The sequence below is a fragment of the Oryzias latipes genome, chromosome 10, assembly GCF_002234675.1.
Source record: "Oryzias latipes chromosome 10, ASM223467v1".
Lineage (NCBI taxonomy): Eukaryota > Metazoa > Chordata > Actinopteri > Beloniformes > Adrianichthyidae > Oryzias > Oryzias latipes.
In genome coordinates this window covers 10,144,573-10,162,651 of record NC_019868.2, presented here as the reverse complement: position 1 = coordinate 10,162,651, position 18,079 = coordinate 10,144,573, and the positions used below count along the sequence as shown (strand labels likewise).

General features: G+C 43.3%; 1 protein-coding gene across 3 annotated transcripts in view; it reads left to right on the top strand.

The window, feature by feature from the left end:
• The window catches only part of bcorl1 (BCL6 corepressor like 1), a 53,716-nt gene that overhangs the window by 21,021 nt on the left and 14,616 nt on the right, over positions 1-18,079 (top strand). The window contains exons 2-5 of one of the 3 annotated variants that reach the window (XM_011479933.3): positions 185-406; positions 14,183-14,254; positions 14,559-17,111; positions 17,883-18,009. In XM_011479933.3, coding sequence (XP_011478235.1) covers positions 14,249-14,254; positions 14,559-17,111; positions 17,883-18,009 — 2,686 coding nt within the window. In that variant the 5' untranslated portion in view covers positions 185-406; positions 14,183-14,248. Of the gene's footprint in view, positions 1-184; positions 407-1,485; positions 1,708-3,755; positions 3,880-14,182; positions 14,255-14,558; positions 17,112-17,882; positions 18,010-18,079 lie in introns of those variants that run through there. The other 2 variants (XM_011479935.3, XM_023959016.1) reach the window with 2 other exon arrangements.

The following is an 18,079-nucleotide window of genomic DNA, read 5'->3' as shown; positions in this document are numbered from 1 at the left end:
TGCATCCCTGCTTGATTTAGTAAGTCCGAATACTTCCAACCCAAAGACCTACTTGTTCTAAAACATGATCACTGCGCTTTTTGAAGCTGGAAGAGAGGGTGACATCTCAGAAGTGTGCAGTGGTGGAACGACATGTCTGCCTGGAGCCCACCGAGCACCATGTCTGTCTCTGCTTCACCTGTAGGTCTTCACCCGGCGCTAGGACCCAGGGTGCGCGATTCTCATCTCCAGCTGCTGCAGACCGAAAACTGGCAATAAGGGAAGATCGCGAGGACGAGCAGAAATTGCTCTGAATTCATCCTACTTCCAAAACGCAACGGCCGCCCCTCCGCCGAGCCCCCTGCGTGCACGACGAGAGCTTGTTGCGCCGCGTGCAGGCTTTCCTGTCGACAGCTCGGAGCGCAAGGTAAGACGCTGCATGCGATTACTAATAACAAAGGCGTTACGGGCGAGCTGGGGGCATTAAAGGGGGCATTGCACAACGCTATTGAGGGCAAGTAAAAGTCTGCCAAACTTTGACCTGGATGTTTGCTTATTCCTGTAGTTGGCGTCTTGCGGGAGCCGCGCTAGTTGCGCGGATGTTTCGCTGATATCCCGCGGCGTCGGGCTTTGTAGGATCGTGTCACACATGCAGGCAAGTTGAGTGTCGAGATGACATCCACGAAACTGGTGTGTCTGTGGGTGAGAGCCGCTATTCAGATCACTGACACCCCCTCAGCCCAGGAAGTGTTTGAATTTCACAGAGAAATGTACGCGTCCGCCCGGAGGAACGCTCCTCTCTGCGTGTGTGTCGTCCTCCCCGCAATTACCGTGGAGTAATCCATTACTTCTGCCGCGACAGAGGGATACTGCGCTCGGTTTGGAGCCAGACTTCAGCCCCCCCCCCCCCCCGATATTATTGACCAGGTGAAGCTCGAACTTAGACGGGACATCCTCATCGCTACGAAGCATGGCGGCCTAAATAGGGTCGATAATCTCCAAAATGAGTCACAGTTAAATGACCATGTGTGCCCACTTTAGAAACGATAGTCCAAACAAGACAGGCCTTTCAGTGGGAGCAGCGTGCCTTCATTTGCGCAGGAAAGCTCGCCCCTCGACAGATTGGAGATAACGTGGAAGTTGGAGGAGCCGCTTCCAGCGTGGAGTCCGCGAACCCGGCCGAGGCAGTCGGTCGGCCACTGCCGGGATAGCTGCTGCGCGGACGCGACGCGGAGGTCTCCGGGTTGCCCCGGCTTTCTAACAATGCGATTCATGTGTCAGCTGCCGACTTTGTGAACACACTGCCGCCTTCCTCTGTTCACCGATCGGATCGTTATTGTTTCCCAATTTCACGTGCAGCCATCTATCAAGGATTTGACCGCTTGCACGCAGCCATTACTGGGCGAAGGGCACGTTTGGAGGCTCTCGCGCCGATCCACTCCCCCCCACCCCAACCCCCAACCACACACACACATACGGCCACAGCGGCCAAGTTGTGCTCGCCGCGCCGATGGACGGGCTTGCTGTCCTGCACCGCCGTCCGTGCTGCTCAGGGAACGGCGCCGCACCGTGCGTGGCGACACAACAACAACTCTTTTCACCGTGTCAGCCCGGCGGTGCGCGCACCCGTCTCTCTCCGCCAAAGTGTTGACAAAAAGTGGAGAAATGTGTTGGTGAAGGAGAAGGTCCCCGTGTAAACAGCAGGCCTGCTCCGCTGCCGAGATTCAGGTAAGACAAGTGGCCTAATTACAGCCCAGGAACCTGTGCTGCGTAACCGCGGTGCCACAATGTGATTATGGAGAGCTAAAACCCCCCCAACTGCTCCACAACAAGAATCAAGCCGGTTTGGAACTTTCTGATTCAGATGTGTTTACATTGTCTTTATCTGAACCTAATTGAGTGGCATCTTTGTGAGATTAGGAATGAAAGATGATTTCCTAAAATCCAAAGTGGGATCTTTGTTTCTTCATGATTGGTGTTAGTTTATTAAGTTTTTGTCTTTGTGTGTGTGGGGTTGAGCATTCACAGCATGTTGTTGTTATTATAAGTGGAAGACTGAATCTTTATGTGAAAGAAAATTAAAGGTTCCTCGCAAAACATATTGTAATCCAGGCCCAGATCTAGCCAGCCCCACTATAGGGTGCAAGCAGAATATCAGGGAGGGGGCAAGTTTGGATGTGCTGAGAGTTTGGGGTTTCATAGTATGCTTAGAAAAAAAAACATGTTATCATGAATCCATCTATCCATTAATCTATATTCTCTCCTTTGATCTATTTGATATGTCTTGTAAGTTTTATGTGCTCTTACTGACACCCTCTGCATTTACTGGGCTTGGGACTGCCACACTGGTTTGTGTCCTGTTGAGGTTGCATTTATATATATTTTTTCTTTTAGTCTATTTGTCCATTTGTCTGTTGGTCCATCCTTACACTTTTTTGACTTTTATTTAATTTGATTTTTTGTTGTTTTTTGGTATGGGGTTTTATGTTGTTGCAGTTTTTTTGCATGAGTTCAGTTAAACCTGACCTGGTGGCAACAGGAAATGTGATTTTGACACACAGTAATGCAGTGGTGATGACAGGAAAATGATGCTCTGCAGATGGAAGGACGGTCTTGGTTCCTATTTATGTGTGTGTTTGTTATAGCTGCTTATTGTCATGGATTTCCCTAAATCCATCTGCCGATCAATCCACTTTGATTTCCTGATTCAAGGTAGATCACATGATCAGAAAGGGACCAAATGTTTTAATGTGAGATTTTTTTGACAATAAAACAGGAGCATATTCTTTAGGAATGTTCCCTAGAGAATTGTTATATTGCTAATCAAAATAAATGTGATTTTTAGGATTCTTAATATTTTTCATGCTTTTTTCGGCAATTTTAGATGTTTAAATTAATAATTTTTGATCAAACTAATGACTGGAAAAATGAGCCTTTGTTTGTATTTATCAGTTGGATTGTTTATGGTAAAAATATGACCTTGGGAAAGGCGCCTAACAAATAAAATGTAAAATTATTATGATTATTAAACTCTGGCTTTAAATCCTAATAACTTTGCTGCAGTGAAGAAAGAGTTTAGGGGAGAGAAGTGGAAGGACTTTTGTCACCTCTTCACCAAACGCTGTTTTCTTCTTTTTGTTCAAGTGCAGCTGATGGAGGTCAGTGCTGTTTGAAGCTTATAAAGCTCATTAGTCAGATCCATGGCATCGTCACAAAAGACCAAAGCTTTGAAGATAACACCCTTAAAAATCCTTCTGTAGGAAATGGAGAAAACCCTCCCATTTTTCTGAAGCTAGTCCATCAGCTTTCAGAACTACTGCTTTCTTGTGTTAATTGTCAATAATAGCCTCAAATGTCTATTTATTTATTTTCTACCTCAATGTCGCCCTTCACCTGTTATTTGACCTGGCTGACATTTAAGTCTTCAGAACTCCTGGCAGAAACCAGAAGAATAAGTGGAGTTTATTACTTCCTTTTGCCCCGATAAGCCCATTTCAGTTTAGCGCACCGTTACACTCGTTGGCCGCGATCCCCCATTCCCCCTTGAGCGGCTGGAGCCCGCGTTGCATGCCGGTACCTGTAGTCCATTTCCCTCCCAGCTTCTCCAGCGTCTGACGCTGGGCGTGGATCGCCCTGCACTACATTTCCCATGCTGTCCCTGCTGTCCCTCTCCTACCAGACTGGAGGCTGGAGATACGGAACGGACTGTCTTGACGACCCCCCCCCCACCCGTCAATTCCCCTCCCCTCCTCCTCCCTTCTTCCCGCCCCCCACCCCCCCCGGACTTTTAGAGCTGAAAACCGTCGAGAGCTGTGAGCAGCCGCGGACTAGTTGAAAGGCTGAACCCGGCCGCGCGCCACTCGTGCCTGTTCGTCGGTCACTTCCCATCTGGACCCGCGGGTTAGTAACAGTTTGTGTCATTGGACATCTTTTTTTACAGAGCGAGCTCCCGAGCGATTCGGTGTGTTGTTTTTTTACACAGAGTGAGAGGAGGCGGGGGGGTCGCTGAATGCCTTTCACTACCGGAGTGGCTCAGTCACTCCACCACAGCCAGGGCCGATAAGAGGGGCTCGAGCGCAGCAGATAAACAGCAGTTATTGCCTCGTGCGGGTGAAGCACCGGCAGCGGGCGCGAGGTATCCGCTGAGGTATCCGCCTCCAGCTGGGGTCCGGACGGACCCCAGCTGGAGGCGACGGCGGTCAGCGGAGTTGCCTCCTTTTCTTTCCGGGGCACAAACCTTTTAACAAGTTATCAGCCACCTATTTTAGCCAACCACTTTTCTTGCTTTAAAGAAAGTCTGAGCCTTTTCTTTTATTGCTTTTTAAATTTATTGTTATTTATTGAAATGATTTGAATCAGGCGTTGGTGTGAAAGATTGTTTGACAGAACAACCCCGCGGTGGTCAGGAGTTGAGTTTGTTGCCTGGCATTGATGCTGAGTTTTCGGAGGTGGAGATACAGAAGCAGACAGCCTCGCGGAGGGGTGGTGGTGCTGCTGCTGCTGCTGCTGGTGGTGCTCCTTCCTGTCACTTCTTCTCCCCTCATCTGGGTTGTTTCCTCCGCGGCGTGCAGATGGACCGATCACCTCATCATGCACGCCGAGAGAGTGCGCGACCCGGTGCTCTTCAGAGTTTCATACATACACCGAGGTGGGGGGGGGGGGGTTGCCACATGTGAAAGGATCCACGCGCCTTTTGTGGCACGTTGGAAGTGCAGCGCAGGTTGTTTTTTTCCCCCTCCCTCCATCAAAGGTCTTTCCTGGCGCGTGTTGGGTGTCTGCGCTGTGCTGCGATCGCGGACCGCTGCGCGCGCGCTCAGTGGCCTACATCCGAGCGGACCAATTCAGATGTTGCGATGAGAGCACAAAGACAAAGTAGCTGCAAGCAACTGTTGTACGGTAATGTATGCAGACCCTCCTTTCACGGAGCGGCTGCTGCATCGCCAGACCCCCACTCCCCCCGTTCTCGCAGATTACAGCGCCGATCACCGTGTCAGTCATTATGTGCATCACATTGGTTATGTCTCACTGACTTAAAGGTAAAACATCTCGAGTCCCTTTCTTCTTCTTTTGTCCTTACATGTGTCTGCAACCTCTTTAGTGGTCCCCTCATTTACTTGCAGATCCTCCCCTCACCTTCACATAGGGCTGTTCCTCCAAGTATCTCAGGTCTTTGTGGTCTGGTCTGAATGCCACAGTCAGATAAGACCAATGAACATCATTTACAAGTACTTCTACATCAGCAATGAGCAAAACTTTTACTCATTTCCATTCAGTGACAAATGTGAGGATTCAATCAACTGTGTTTTTTACATTAGAGCTATCTGAGGGAATTGCCTCATGGACGGATTACCAAAGGAGGGTGTAGAGATGCCTTGGGGTCCAAAGGGACAGGGGCCACCTTAGCACAAGGCTGTGTTTGAAGTAACTGATAAGGGTGTTTCTCACAGAGAAACAGGCTCCGCAATCAGAAAATGTTGCTCTGCGTTTAAGCTTTGTGAATGTGGCTGCAGGTATATTTTCTGTATTATTTACAGTGATCAAAGTTTGGTTTTACTGACAGAAACCTGATTTTTTTTGCTGCTTGACTACTGTTTGACCTTTAGTGATGCCCAGTTGCAGGGAGAATTTTAACTTTTTTGTTTGTTGTTGGGGAGTTTTGTTCTGTGATCCAACCTGTTTTCTGCTCAAGCTGAGGATGCTTTGAGCTCAACAAGTGGCATTTTTTCTTCTGAAGGCCAGAATGGACAGTATGTGGGATTCAGTCCTTGCTGTGGTGCAAAGATCATCTTAAAGCCCACATTTGCTTCTAAATTAAATTCAGATCAGCACACCACAAGTGAAAACTAATAAGTTTCCTTTTTTTTTCCGCTGAAGTTAGAACTGAGGGGAGCTGATGCTCAGGAAAAAGTTGTCCCTGTGTTGCATTGAATTTTTTTTTTAAAGACCCACTCAGATAAAAATAGTGTTTTTGGAAGTTTTGTGGCATTTTTACCTTAATGGAGGACATAAATTAAAACATATTTGGGCTTAAAACTGCATTTCAGAGTATTTCTATTTAAATTGTTGTAAATCGGGAGCAGACAAAAAGCTGTAGTTGGAAAAAGCTTGTTGCAGTGACGTAGGAGCTACACTCAGTTGGCCAAAAGCTCCCAGCTCCACTCCAATCTGATGGATCCACTTGAAGACCAGATCCATGTACGTCTTGGTTTTCCTCGTCTGAGCTGGCACGTGGCTGAATACTGTACGGCGGGAAAGCTCAGATGTTGCTCGCCGTTTTTGTTGCCCCAGTAATAGGGGTGAAGGGGAAAATCGATTTGGCGATATAGCATGATACTTCATTTGGTGATATTTGTATTGATTGAAAGTGCTGTCAAGATGACATTTATTTGATTATTTATGAGCGTCCTTCACCATCTGACTCCCGTTTTCCACTTAAACCCTCGACTGCTAGTCTGCAGAACGGCACACTGAGCCTCTGAGCAGCTCTACACCCCCATAAAACCACTACAAGATCTCAACCAGAAGCAGCTTTTGTTAAATGCTAAATGTTCTGTAGGCCTCACCCTCTCAGGTGTTCAGAGACATGTACCGCTTAGTTTTTGCTTGGGACGGGTACCGAACCGAGACTCAGTGGGGGGGCAGTAAGCTAGCAGGAGAGAGCATAAAAAGATGGGTGATGGGAAGTGGGGGCGGTTTTACTCTGTGCCAACAGTCCCGCCTCACAACTCAGAGGTGAATTTCTGATGAACTCCTGCTGCTCTGCAGAAACTATGTCCTAGAAAACGACACAGGTTTTTTTTTTGATTTTGGCTAAAGACAGCATAGTCATAATTAAAAGACCACTGGGAACGCTTCTACAAAAGATGATCTGAGTTGGACTTGGTGCTTGTGGATACAGAGAACTGCTGCTGTAGTTTGAGGACTCTTAGGATTTCTTGTTTGCCGCTGTTCAGGCAGTTCAGTCATTAGAGACTTTTTCTACGATCGATGACCACCTCAATAATTTATGCTGTTTTTTTGTGTCTTTAAAATGCAAACATTTTACATGAATGTATTAAGAACATTCTATGATTGAATGTTACAAACATGAATAAAAAGGGTGCTCTTAATCAGTTTTGGGGCAAGGCTTGAGTTTTCGTTTGTTGGACTGCACCAGCTGTTGCTTGGTGGCTTGATGTTAATCTGGGATGGAGATACAGGTTCAAAAACAGGTTATTTCTATGTTGCAAGTTTTTGTTACTTTGCCATGTCGGAAACATGCTCCTCGTCAGGTCAGCTATCATTTCTTAACTGTCTGCTAGAGTAACTGTTCTAAATGCCTTTTTTTGGTCTCCTTTTTGACTTTGGTGGAGCCAGACCCAACCTTGAAGGAAGCTTGTTCCCAGCTCACTGATGTTTCGTTTACTCTCCAGACTCTCCATTACGCTCAATGAGATGACATGCTTAAAGTTCTACTCCAATCATCTTTTGTTCTAAAAATGTTCCCAGTGCTCTCATAATTATTTTTTATGCTGTTTTTAGCCAAAATTAAAACAACTATCGTTTTATAGAACATAGTTTTTGCAGAGTGGCAGTAATTCTTTAGCAATTTGTGTCTGAGTCATGTGTGTGGCAGTAAGTTCACCCCCACTTCCCGTCGCTCATCTGTTTACATGCTCTCCCCACAGTTTACAGCCCCTCACACTACAGAAATTACAGCTGCAACAAAATTAAGCATAATTTTCTTTATATACATCTTCCATCATCAGAAAAATGCCACAAGAACATGTTAAAAACATCTAAAACACAATTTCCATTGGGATGGGTCTTTGAAGGAAACCCATTGAAAAATGGAGTGATATTAACTGCTTTGATTCTGCTTTCTTCTTTTAAAAAACCAAAGCTATTTTATTTATTTTTTTGTCCAATCATCAAGACATTGAAATTGGGACGTGTAAAGATTCGTCATGAGTGGAAAAAATACTGATATAGATTTATTTTGCTGCCTGTTGTTGTGTAATATGATTATTAAAATACCTGCATTTAATGAAATGGGTTTAGAGTGTTGTAATCACATTTCCTTGCTCCTAGCACATCTCTTAATGGTGATCATGACAAACTGAATGGAGAAAACTTGCTGGGAAAAGAGAAGAAGCTCTAATTGAAGACATGTAAAGGCAGAAATGTCTCCGTTGTGTGGCGCATATTGTGAGACACCCCATGATTCTGACGTCTAAATGGGTGCCAAAGCATTTGTTGGGCTTATATGGGCCCAGTCGGTATCAATGGTTAAGCGCAGTTTTACTTTTAAGTGTTAGCCATTAACACAGAGAGTAGGTCTGTGGGAGCATACTGCTCCTGCTGCTGCTGCTGCTGCTGCCGTTGCCGCTGCTGCTCCTGCTGCTGCTGCCGTCGCCGCTGCCGCTACTGTTGCTGCTGCCGCTGCTGCTGCTGCTGCTGCCGTCGCCGCTGCTGCTGCTGCCGCTGCTGCTGCCGCTGCTGCTGCCGCCGTGGCACACAGGTGTCAAAAACAATGAAGTGGAGATCACTCACCTCCATCAATGTTTCATGATTACGGTAATCAATTAGACCTTAAAGGCCTTTGAAAGATGTAGCATTATTCTAATGATTCAACATTAAAACATCCTGCCTGAAAGGATTTATACTTATTTAACTTTTTGTTTCCACAACAACCCCTGGCTGCTCACAGATGTCACTGACTGTTAATCATCTTACCTCCATGGATCTCAATATTTCTCGTTACGTTTTTTTTTCTTTCTTTTTATGCAGAAAATTGCTGTTTGTTTTTATACTAAGAATTCCTCATTTCAAAATTAAGTTTTTTTTTATGTGGAAATCAGTAGTTAGATGAAAAGATTTTTTTTGTTAACAAAAAACCAAAAACGTTCTGCAAAAAATAGAATTGCAGCTTGTTTCAGCATTTGAATATGTCATTCATTTTGACTTACCTGTAAATACCAAAGTCATGTCTTACAAGTCCACCTGTGCAGACGGGTTGGGGCTGTGCAGAGGCACACATGGTTTCAGGGAAGCTGCACCGAAGCGTACCACACATGGATCCTTCTGTGCTCCATTGTTGAGTTCTAGTAAACATTAGAAATCTTTTTGTTTGTTTCCTAAAATGAAAAGTTGATCTGGCCCACGTGTTGCATGCATGCTTCATGTGGGCAGTCACAAGTTCACGGTTACTGGTGGAGAGATGCGCTGGACCCTTGCGGACATTTGTAGATGAATGCATTTACATCACAAAGGAGGTTTTTGCTCCGGAACCTGCATAAACCAACACTGGCTGCAATGTTCCAATAGGCATTGGGATCTCTCTTGTTTATGTCATTGAAAGAACAATTTTTTTGTTTGCTTTTATGGCGGCAGTGGCTCAGGCAGGTTGAGCAGGTGGTCCAATGAACGGGTCTGCGGTTCAACACCCCCCCAGTCAACCACCGCTGTGTCTTTGGGCAAGACACCCTACCCTTCTTGCCTCCAGTGTTGCTCCACTGGTGTGTGAATGTGTGTGAGTGTCCCGGTGATGGTCAGAGGGGCCGTAGGCGCAAACTGGCAGCCACGCCTCTGTCAGTCTGCCCCAGGGCAGCTGTGGCTACAACAGTAGTTACTATTACTAAGTATGAATGAGGAGTGAATCAAAAATGGACAAACATTGTAAGCACTTTGAGCATTTGGAAAAGATAAAGATAAATCCAATCCATTATTATTATTATTATTATTATTATTATTATTATTATTATTATTATTATTGGGTGTCTGAACAGTTGGCATTTCTTTGAAGTCTTTGTAAGTTCAGATGAGCTCAAATCTAGAGGAAGCTACTAGGTTCTGTCTATAAATATATATTTTCAATAACCAGTTTTTAATTGTAATTTTTGTTTTCAACACTACTTTAGTTATTTAATTTCTTCAATTATTTATAAATCATACTTTAGACAGTAAAGAACTCATTTATTTTTTAAAAACTATCATTTTTTTGTGAAGGTTTTAGGTCTTAATTGTCTAAGTTAAACTAAAAATTCTCTTAGACTCAATAAAAGCATCTCAAGAGTTTAAACACTGAAAATTATCTAGTTAATTTAAAAGAAATTTGGTTTATAGTTGATGGTGGTGGCATGTCTTGTAGGCCTTGCATGTTCTTTGGGATGTAAATGTCCAGAATTCTTTAGTCGGTATTTTAAGGAATTGAGACAAAATCTACATTTGTGATGCTGCAGTCTAGACGATGCACTGGACATTTTACATTTAGTCCACATCAGCTTTAAGGTTTTGAAGTCTTGAACGTTGTATTGGATTCTATTGAATTTATATAAACTACAACAAAACACAATACCGGTGGTGATTAATATTCCAAGACAAAGCAATATTAGTTCATTTTAGTATCGTTGACCTTAAAGATGTGAAGTCATCAAAAAGTTTTGATTAAAATGTTTCCCAAAACATTATTTATTCACTGTTCAAATACTTTTCTTTTTTTTTTTTGCACCGGAGCTTTTTTGCACATCTTCTCCATTTGTATCTATTCCTTCATAATTTTTCTAATCCCTACATACCTGTTCATTGGAAAGAGTATTGGTAATTGGAAAGAAGGGCTGTAAAAAACAGTTTAAGATGGTAGGATACCAGCAGTTCAGAGTCATAAATGAAGACTGAAACTAGCGACCATTGAGCAGATTAGGTAGGATACCTGTTTTTAATTTAAAAAAAAATCTTTTTATGTGACTGGTGTGATCCTGAAACTCCAGCTTGCCTGCTCCTGCTTCATGTTTTCCTCCCACTAACAACTGGTGTTTGTTACAATTATTCTTGTGATTTTTTTTTCTAGGATTGACAGTCTTTACCTCGAAGGAATCCTCTTAAAAACAGATTCCTTAAATTTCCTCTTTTCTGTATATTGTCTGTCTGTCTGCATTGTTCAGTTTTTCTCTCACAATTCTGAGGTTTTATCCCTACGGCACAGTTAAAGAGTACAAATAGACTACAAAATAGACAAATAGTCCAAATAGACAAATAGTATAAATAGACTGATCAGGATACGGTCTACGGTCCATTGATACATGGGCGGCTGTGGTGCAGAGTTAGAGCAGTTGACCTTTGATCAGAAGATCACAGGTTTAGTTCCTGCCCTGCCTGCCCATGTGTCGAAGTGTCTTGGACAACACACTGAACCCCGCATTGCTCCTGGTGGTTGAAGGTTGTGGCCAGTGTTCGGTAGGAGAGCCACCATCTGTGTGAATATGTGTGTACATGGGTGAATGGGACTGTGACTGAAAAGTGCCGTGAGCCTTTTAAGAAGGTAGCAAAATGCTGTAAGTAAACACCATTTTCCATTTTAAAAATGAGATATTGATGCTTAGATTAGCAAGAAAAAACAGAATTTTTGTTCTCCATAATTATAATCCGTCCGTCCGTCCATCCATCGCTCATGTTTTTAAAGGTGACCCCACTGGAATGAATAGGACATGAAAGACACCTTTTTGCTGGTTCAATGGTTTAAAGCACAGATGGCCAAACTTTTTGCAAAGAGGGCCAGATTTGATGTAGTGAAAATGTTTGGATGGCAAACCATTCAGCCTGAACTATTTTGATATTGTTGAATGCAAATGAACTATTTAATTAACATTTTATTGCAATGGTGCACTTTTAATTTCTTGACATAGAAAACAAATATATCTAAATACGTTTTTACCAAAATTACTGTCAATTTCTCCCTTTTTCACACTGTTCATCCCCTGTTGGCTTGTTGTAGTGTCTTGTCTGATAGACCCTCCTGAGATTGAACCTGAAAACAGCCACAATCTTTTGACATATTAAGTAGTCTCAGTTGTTTCACATTTCACTGAAAAAATATGCCAATTTTCACTTGTTCTGGAAACGCCAGCCCTTATTGCCTACATTTCTTTTTTATTAACAGTTGACATTTTAGAAACGAGCTCGAAAGTGTAACAGAAGTTTCGCATGAGTGCTGCCACAGGTTCGCAACAGCTTAAAATGTAATTTGGTTAATGCTGGGGGCCATATATTATTGATTGTATGAAAGGAGCCTGCTGGCCATTGGAGATTTGAACGTGGGCCACATCTGGCCCACAAGCCAGACTTTGGACATGCCTGGTGTAGAGTTTAAACTGCATTAACTTGAATTGAAACATGCCTGCATTGCTTTAGTGTTGGTAAAAAGTAGGCCTGCACAATATACTGCAAATTTATCGTTATCGCAATATCCAGCTCTGCAATATGCATATCGCGAAAGACGGTGAATATCGCAATAAATCATAAACCCAAAATGTGTTAAAACAATCTTATGGCAGCTTGAAGCATACGCATCAAATAAATCCCTTTATGTTTTGACCAATCAGATGGACGCCTACCCATTGTTTACCAATCAGATGGAGGCCTATTATGTTAGACGATTGTCACCTATGTCGATGAGGGTCATTTGGAGTATAATTTTTAAACTGTTGCAATGAAATGGGAATTATGTTTTTGGTTATTTTTCTATTTGTTTATATACCGCAAATTATATCGTTATCGCCATATTGATCACTTATATCGCATATCGCAAGTTTTCCTCATATCGTGCAGCCCTAGTAAAAAGTATTATTTACAAGGAATGTTGCACTTTTTCTTGGGTTTGTCCTCATACTTTGTTGTGCTGCAGGTAATCCCAGTTAGAAACAGAGTTGTTGGAAGTTTAAACGTTCTGCTGTCATTCCAGTCACAGGCTAAATGTGGACATGAGTTTACATCAAAAATGCTCTGTTGATGTAAAATTCATTGTAATGTCAACAACATACTTTATTTGAAAATGTACAAGATTATCTAGGCCTGAAAAATCTAAAATTGCATCAAAGAATTCTACAAGTCATTAATTGTTTCTTATTTCTTTCCTTTTTTTTAATTAATCCACAACATTTCGTGTTTTTGGTCTGTTTAATGTATAAAAAACCAGAGCAACCAAAATTCACCTATGAAGCATTTTATTAGCAAGAACACAGATGTTGGCAATGTTGCAATTCACCGCCAGGCTTGGAAAAATTGGAAACCATACATGAACTTTAACCTGTATCCACAGTGGCGTGATGGTGGAGATTTGATTTGCAGTCCAGCAGGACCACTGTCCCTTTTACGGAGCTACTTACTATATGTCTAAAAGTCTCTAAAAGTCTAAGCTCATCTTTAAGTGATGCGACAGGAAAATGATTCCAAACACAACAGCAAAACCCTCACTAAAGTGACGAAAGCAAAAAGAATGAAGGTGTTCCTAAGGACTAGTCAGAGTCCAGACCTTACGCAGATTGAAATGTTCTGTTGAAGCCTGAAAAAGCTTAAAAAGGAAAGACGTTTTCTTACAAACTGTTGTGAGTTGAGTGAAAAGAGAACTGACTTCAGTTTCATGAAGGTTAATTAGAAAGACACTGGAGTGTCCTTAGCCTTTCATAAGCTGCATTTAAGATTTTGCAAAATATACAAAAGCATGTTGTAGTTTATTCTGGGTTGCGTTCAATCTATTTTTTAAGCCACAGACATTCTGAGAGGTAAAACCATTGACTGTATAAGAGAACTGGACTGAGTGACCTTGCTCTGCTTCCCTTTTTTTTAACATGTTCTTGCTAATCCAATTGCTTTTTCATTATATATTTTTTGTATTGCGAGTTATTCAACTTATAAACTGACCAATCAAATGCCTTAATAAAAGTATGTGGTGTCTGCTGGCCCCCCGTTGAATGTTCAAAACTTTTGATTCATAGATTCTCCCGCTTCTAGTGCAAGGGGTGTGGACCTCCAACAAACACTTCTGATTGGCAAGAGTGGTTGCCATAGAAACAATGACCCAGATCGACTTGGATAATTCGCTGCTTACTGACGGCGTCAAGCTCCAACGTGGCAGGGTCCATATCGCAAATTGACTTCATTGGTTGGAACCAGAAGTTAGCCGTTTTCTGTGGGTGATGTCAGTCCAGTTGTCTTTTACAGTCTGAGGATAAAAACCAAAGACATAGAGTGAAAGAGTTTGCATTTTCTCAACTGTGTTTTACGTTTTCTGCATTTTTTAATACAAGGGGGTTCAGTGTAATTCTAAGTCTGTAACTGCTCTTAAATTACTAATTATTCTGTCAACCATAAAAAAGGTTGAAAATCATTTAACTGAAACAGAAAGTGGAAACTCATTGATTTAAATTTTTGTGTGTGTGTTCTGCAGCATATGACGGTATTTCATAGAGGACTGCTGTGACTGGCTCAGGCATGTTGTGCTGAAGCAACACCTATGCAGGTAATTTCACCTGTATTTGTTTATTATTGTTTAGTTTTCTTTAAAAGTTAGGTTTTTTGGTATTTTGGTATTTATGTGAGGAGTTACGGAAGTTATCTTTTGCTTATTTTCTGTTTTCAGGAGCATTTTATCTAATAGAAACAAAATTTTTAATTTACGCCTACTATAAGCACATTACTGTAAACAGTTTTGTCTGAATAATGTATTCCAAATACCAGGAATAATTAAAAATGTGTTACGTAGGTGAGCCTTCTGTCTTCTTCAACAATTAACACCAACCTCATGAACCTTTCTGATTACTCAGGTGGATTCTACACTAATGAATGTAGGGGATGGAGGCACGGTGAGCAGAGAGATCAGTGCTCCACATAAAGCATCCACTAGTATGGTGGGAAATCCCCCCCAGACGCTACCCGCTGAATTTAGAAGAGATGTTAACCTCAGTCAGCAAAAAAAGACAACTCCAACAAAGGACTGTAAGACTGTAAAAGCCTGCGTGGACACCAGGAACTGCACCCTCAGCCCTGAACTTTCTCCTCCTCAACAGACTAATAATGCACCAATGTCCAGCTCGGTTCTCACTGGTTCAGAGAAGAGAACAGATAAAAGGACAGAGGCCCCTAAAGGCAGAGCCGACGGTCCCGGGGTCTTCCCCAATTCTCGGTGGGCCAGCAGTGTAAAAGCCAACCGGGAAGACTCTCTTAACCCATATCTCAGCAATGTGACATCCAGTAAGAAGTCACAACAGCAAACACAGTCTTTGCAAAGTGCTCCAGCCGGGTTTCAGTGTTCAGCCATGTTTAAACCAGCCCAGCCTGTTGCCTTCCTGCCCTCCACTAATTTTTCCTCCCCACTTTGTAAAATTACTCTTCCACCAGCATTAGGACAAATAGCAGCTTTGAGAGAGGCCACAACGAGTCAGTTTCAGAAGGAAGTCCAGCCTCAAAACTCAAGCGTTGGAGGAGCAGCGCTCATGAGGACCTATCCCTTTTCGTTATCGGTGGGCCGAACAGCAGAACAAAAAACAGTTGGATCGTCCTTGAAGGTCAAATCTAACCACTCAACTAGCAAAAACGCCAAATGTCATGGAGAAGCTAAGTCTTTAGCCTCTGCAGTAGCATCCCCAGCCGTTGCGCTGCCTCTACAGCATCCATCGCTAACGTCAACAGTCGCCACCCACTTCACTTTGTCTCCCACTGCTGCCAATTGCTGCAGTTCTGCTCTGGCTAACATCACCTCTCAAAGCAGACTCCTGAACCAAGTTGAGAAAGGCAACGGCATAGAAAAAACTCCTGTGGGCTCCATGAACACAGCGTCCCCTTGTGTTGCGGAGGACCACACAACTTGCTCAACTGAACCAAGAGATGTCCCTCTTGATCTGTCAGCTAAATCAAAACGTCCAAAATGCATCACCGACCTCCCCGTTTCTGTGACAGAGCTTCGAAATAATGAGTCCAACCAGAGAGATTTTCTGAATGTAAACAGAACTCATTCCACAGCGTACAACTCAGCTGGGCAGTACCCTATCTTACCAAATACCCACAGAAATGGATCTCACCAAAAACAGTTAAACAGGACTCAGAATCACCAGGTCCCAGAACCCAAATCTACTTGGGATAATGGGGCTTCACAGGATTCTATCAAGTCCATCCCTGGTACATATGTGGGTGTAGCTAGCCCCATACTGGCTTCTGCTCTACGGGGCAAAGATGGCAAAGGTACCTTTGCTGATGAATTTCAAAGTTTTGCAAAACAAGAGTTCATATCAATAATTGACCAGGGAGAACACATGGCCTCAGGAGGAAAGAAGCCATCCTGTTTGAAGGGTAACCAACATGCTCACAGTGTCAAGCATGTCAAAAACACCAGCACAGCCATGGCGAAGAACTGTCCCCCTAAAGGATCATTGACGACTGCCCTGTTAAACTCTGCCAACACGCATCCAAAAGCGACACCTGGAAAAACTGCAGGTTCCTACTCCACCACTGTTGCCAATCCAGCCTGGCAGCAGCAGCCTCACCTTCTTCATCAGCCCTCTTCAGTTCAGAGAAAAGCCCCACACGCATCTCCAAAAACCAAAGGCAGCGCAGCTGCTGATGGATGCGCCCCGTCCAAATCTGAGGATGAGATGTGGGACAGAATTAAGTCGCCTCTGTCGAACCTTGCATCCATTGTAAAGCAGCGCGCTGCGGAGTCATCCACTCTGATAGGGGATGAAACTAATTCTCAAGCATTGCTTGCAGAAAGAAAAGCTGATCTGCTGAGTCCAGTCACAGAAGTTCAACCCAAACAAAAGTCAGTGTGTGAATACTCATCCTACAAGTCTGTGGAGAAACCACCAATGCAGGAAGAGTTGCATCAAGCTATGAAGAGACACGAGAAGTCCACTAAGCCTGTGGAGACCAATGCTGCTGCATATGCAAGTCAGGGGGAATGCACGACCCAGACAACCAAGCAAGGCTTCTTAAAGTCCGCTGAAAAGTCCTGCCTGTTGGGTAGCAGTCTGTCAACAAACGGGAACAGGACAGAAAGCAAACTGGCCCAGGTGTTGGAGGGAGAAACAATGAAGAAAGAAAACAGCTCCTCAGACAGTCCGTCCAGTGGAAAACCGGAAGGCCTGGTTGCATCCATCCTCACTGGCCAGTATGCAGGCTGGGGCGACAAGTTTGAAAAGAAGGCAAACGGAACCAAAGAGGAGTCGCCAACCAAAGCAAAAGCTGCTGCTGTCAAACTCAAGAAGAGCAGCCCTAAGAAACTAGCAAAGGAAAAGTCTGCTCCAGACAAACTTAAAACCATCACAGCCAAGAAAAAAGAAGATTTGGAAAACACTCCAGTCAGAGCATCTGTCACCAAAAAGGTAATTTATCAGTGTTTATCATTATCAGGTAATGCTACGGTCACATATACAACTGCCACCGGGTGATGGGGAGGCATCAGCAGATGGCACATCGGCACAATTATACTATTTATATCAAAAACAAAGAAACAAACTAATTCAATAGAGACCAAACGGATCAGTAAAGATGAGAAGGGACCTCTTGGCTAGGTAACGCCCCCCCGAGTTTCACACGTTGACATAAATGCTCAAATGTACTCAATCTTCTGATTTCAGATGCACATATCACATGAGTTATGCACACCTGATTTACATGAGTACCTCTCAAAAAAAAGGGAGAAAAGCACAGCCTCAGAGGTGTGTGGGTGCTCACAGTGGTGGTCAAGGAGCTTGTGTGTATGCACAGACACATGTAAAGTTAGAGGAAACATTCCTGCACCAGACTACCACCATGCGACCTCCAAATGTGGCTGATTGATCGTCCAGCTGCCGTTGAATTTAAACTTTTTCTGCTGCATTTTTATACGCTGCCTCCTGATTACAAGTGCCAATGGGACCAACTGCCGGATTTGCTGAAAAACTGGCATTTAAGTCACAGCGCGGTGGCATTTTGGCATACGTGACCGTAGCTTAAACAAGGGGTAGAACTGTATATTATCTGCCGGTTAAATTACATGTGATTAAACATAAATTGAGTGTTTGGATTGAATAACTTCAGAAGTGTTTCTTACAACTCTTTCACCTTTCACCCCATGGATGATCTAATGTGTCCTCACTTGTGTAACTTTGCAGAAGAAGCGTGTCTCTGAGCTGGAGCAGAGCTTAAAAGGAGGAAAAGCTTCCCAACAGAAGAAAGAGGCGTCTCCAAACAACAAGATCATTCCCAGTAAGGCTGAGGAGGTGACATTCAGCAAAGCAGGTACAGGAATTACTTTCTATTGTTTTCTTTAAAAAAAATCAATTTTCTTTTCCAAAGTTGCATCAGCTTT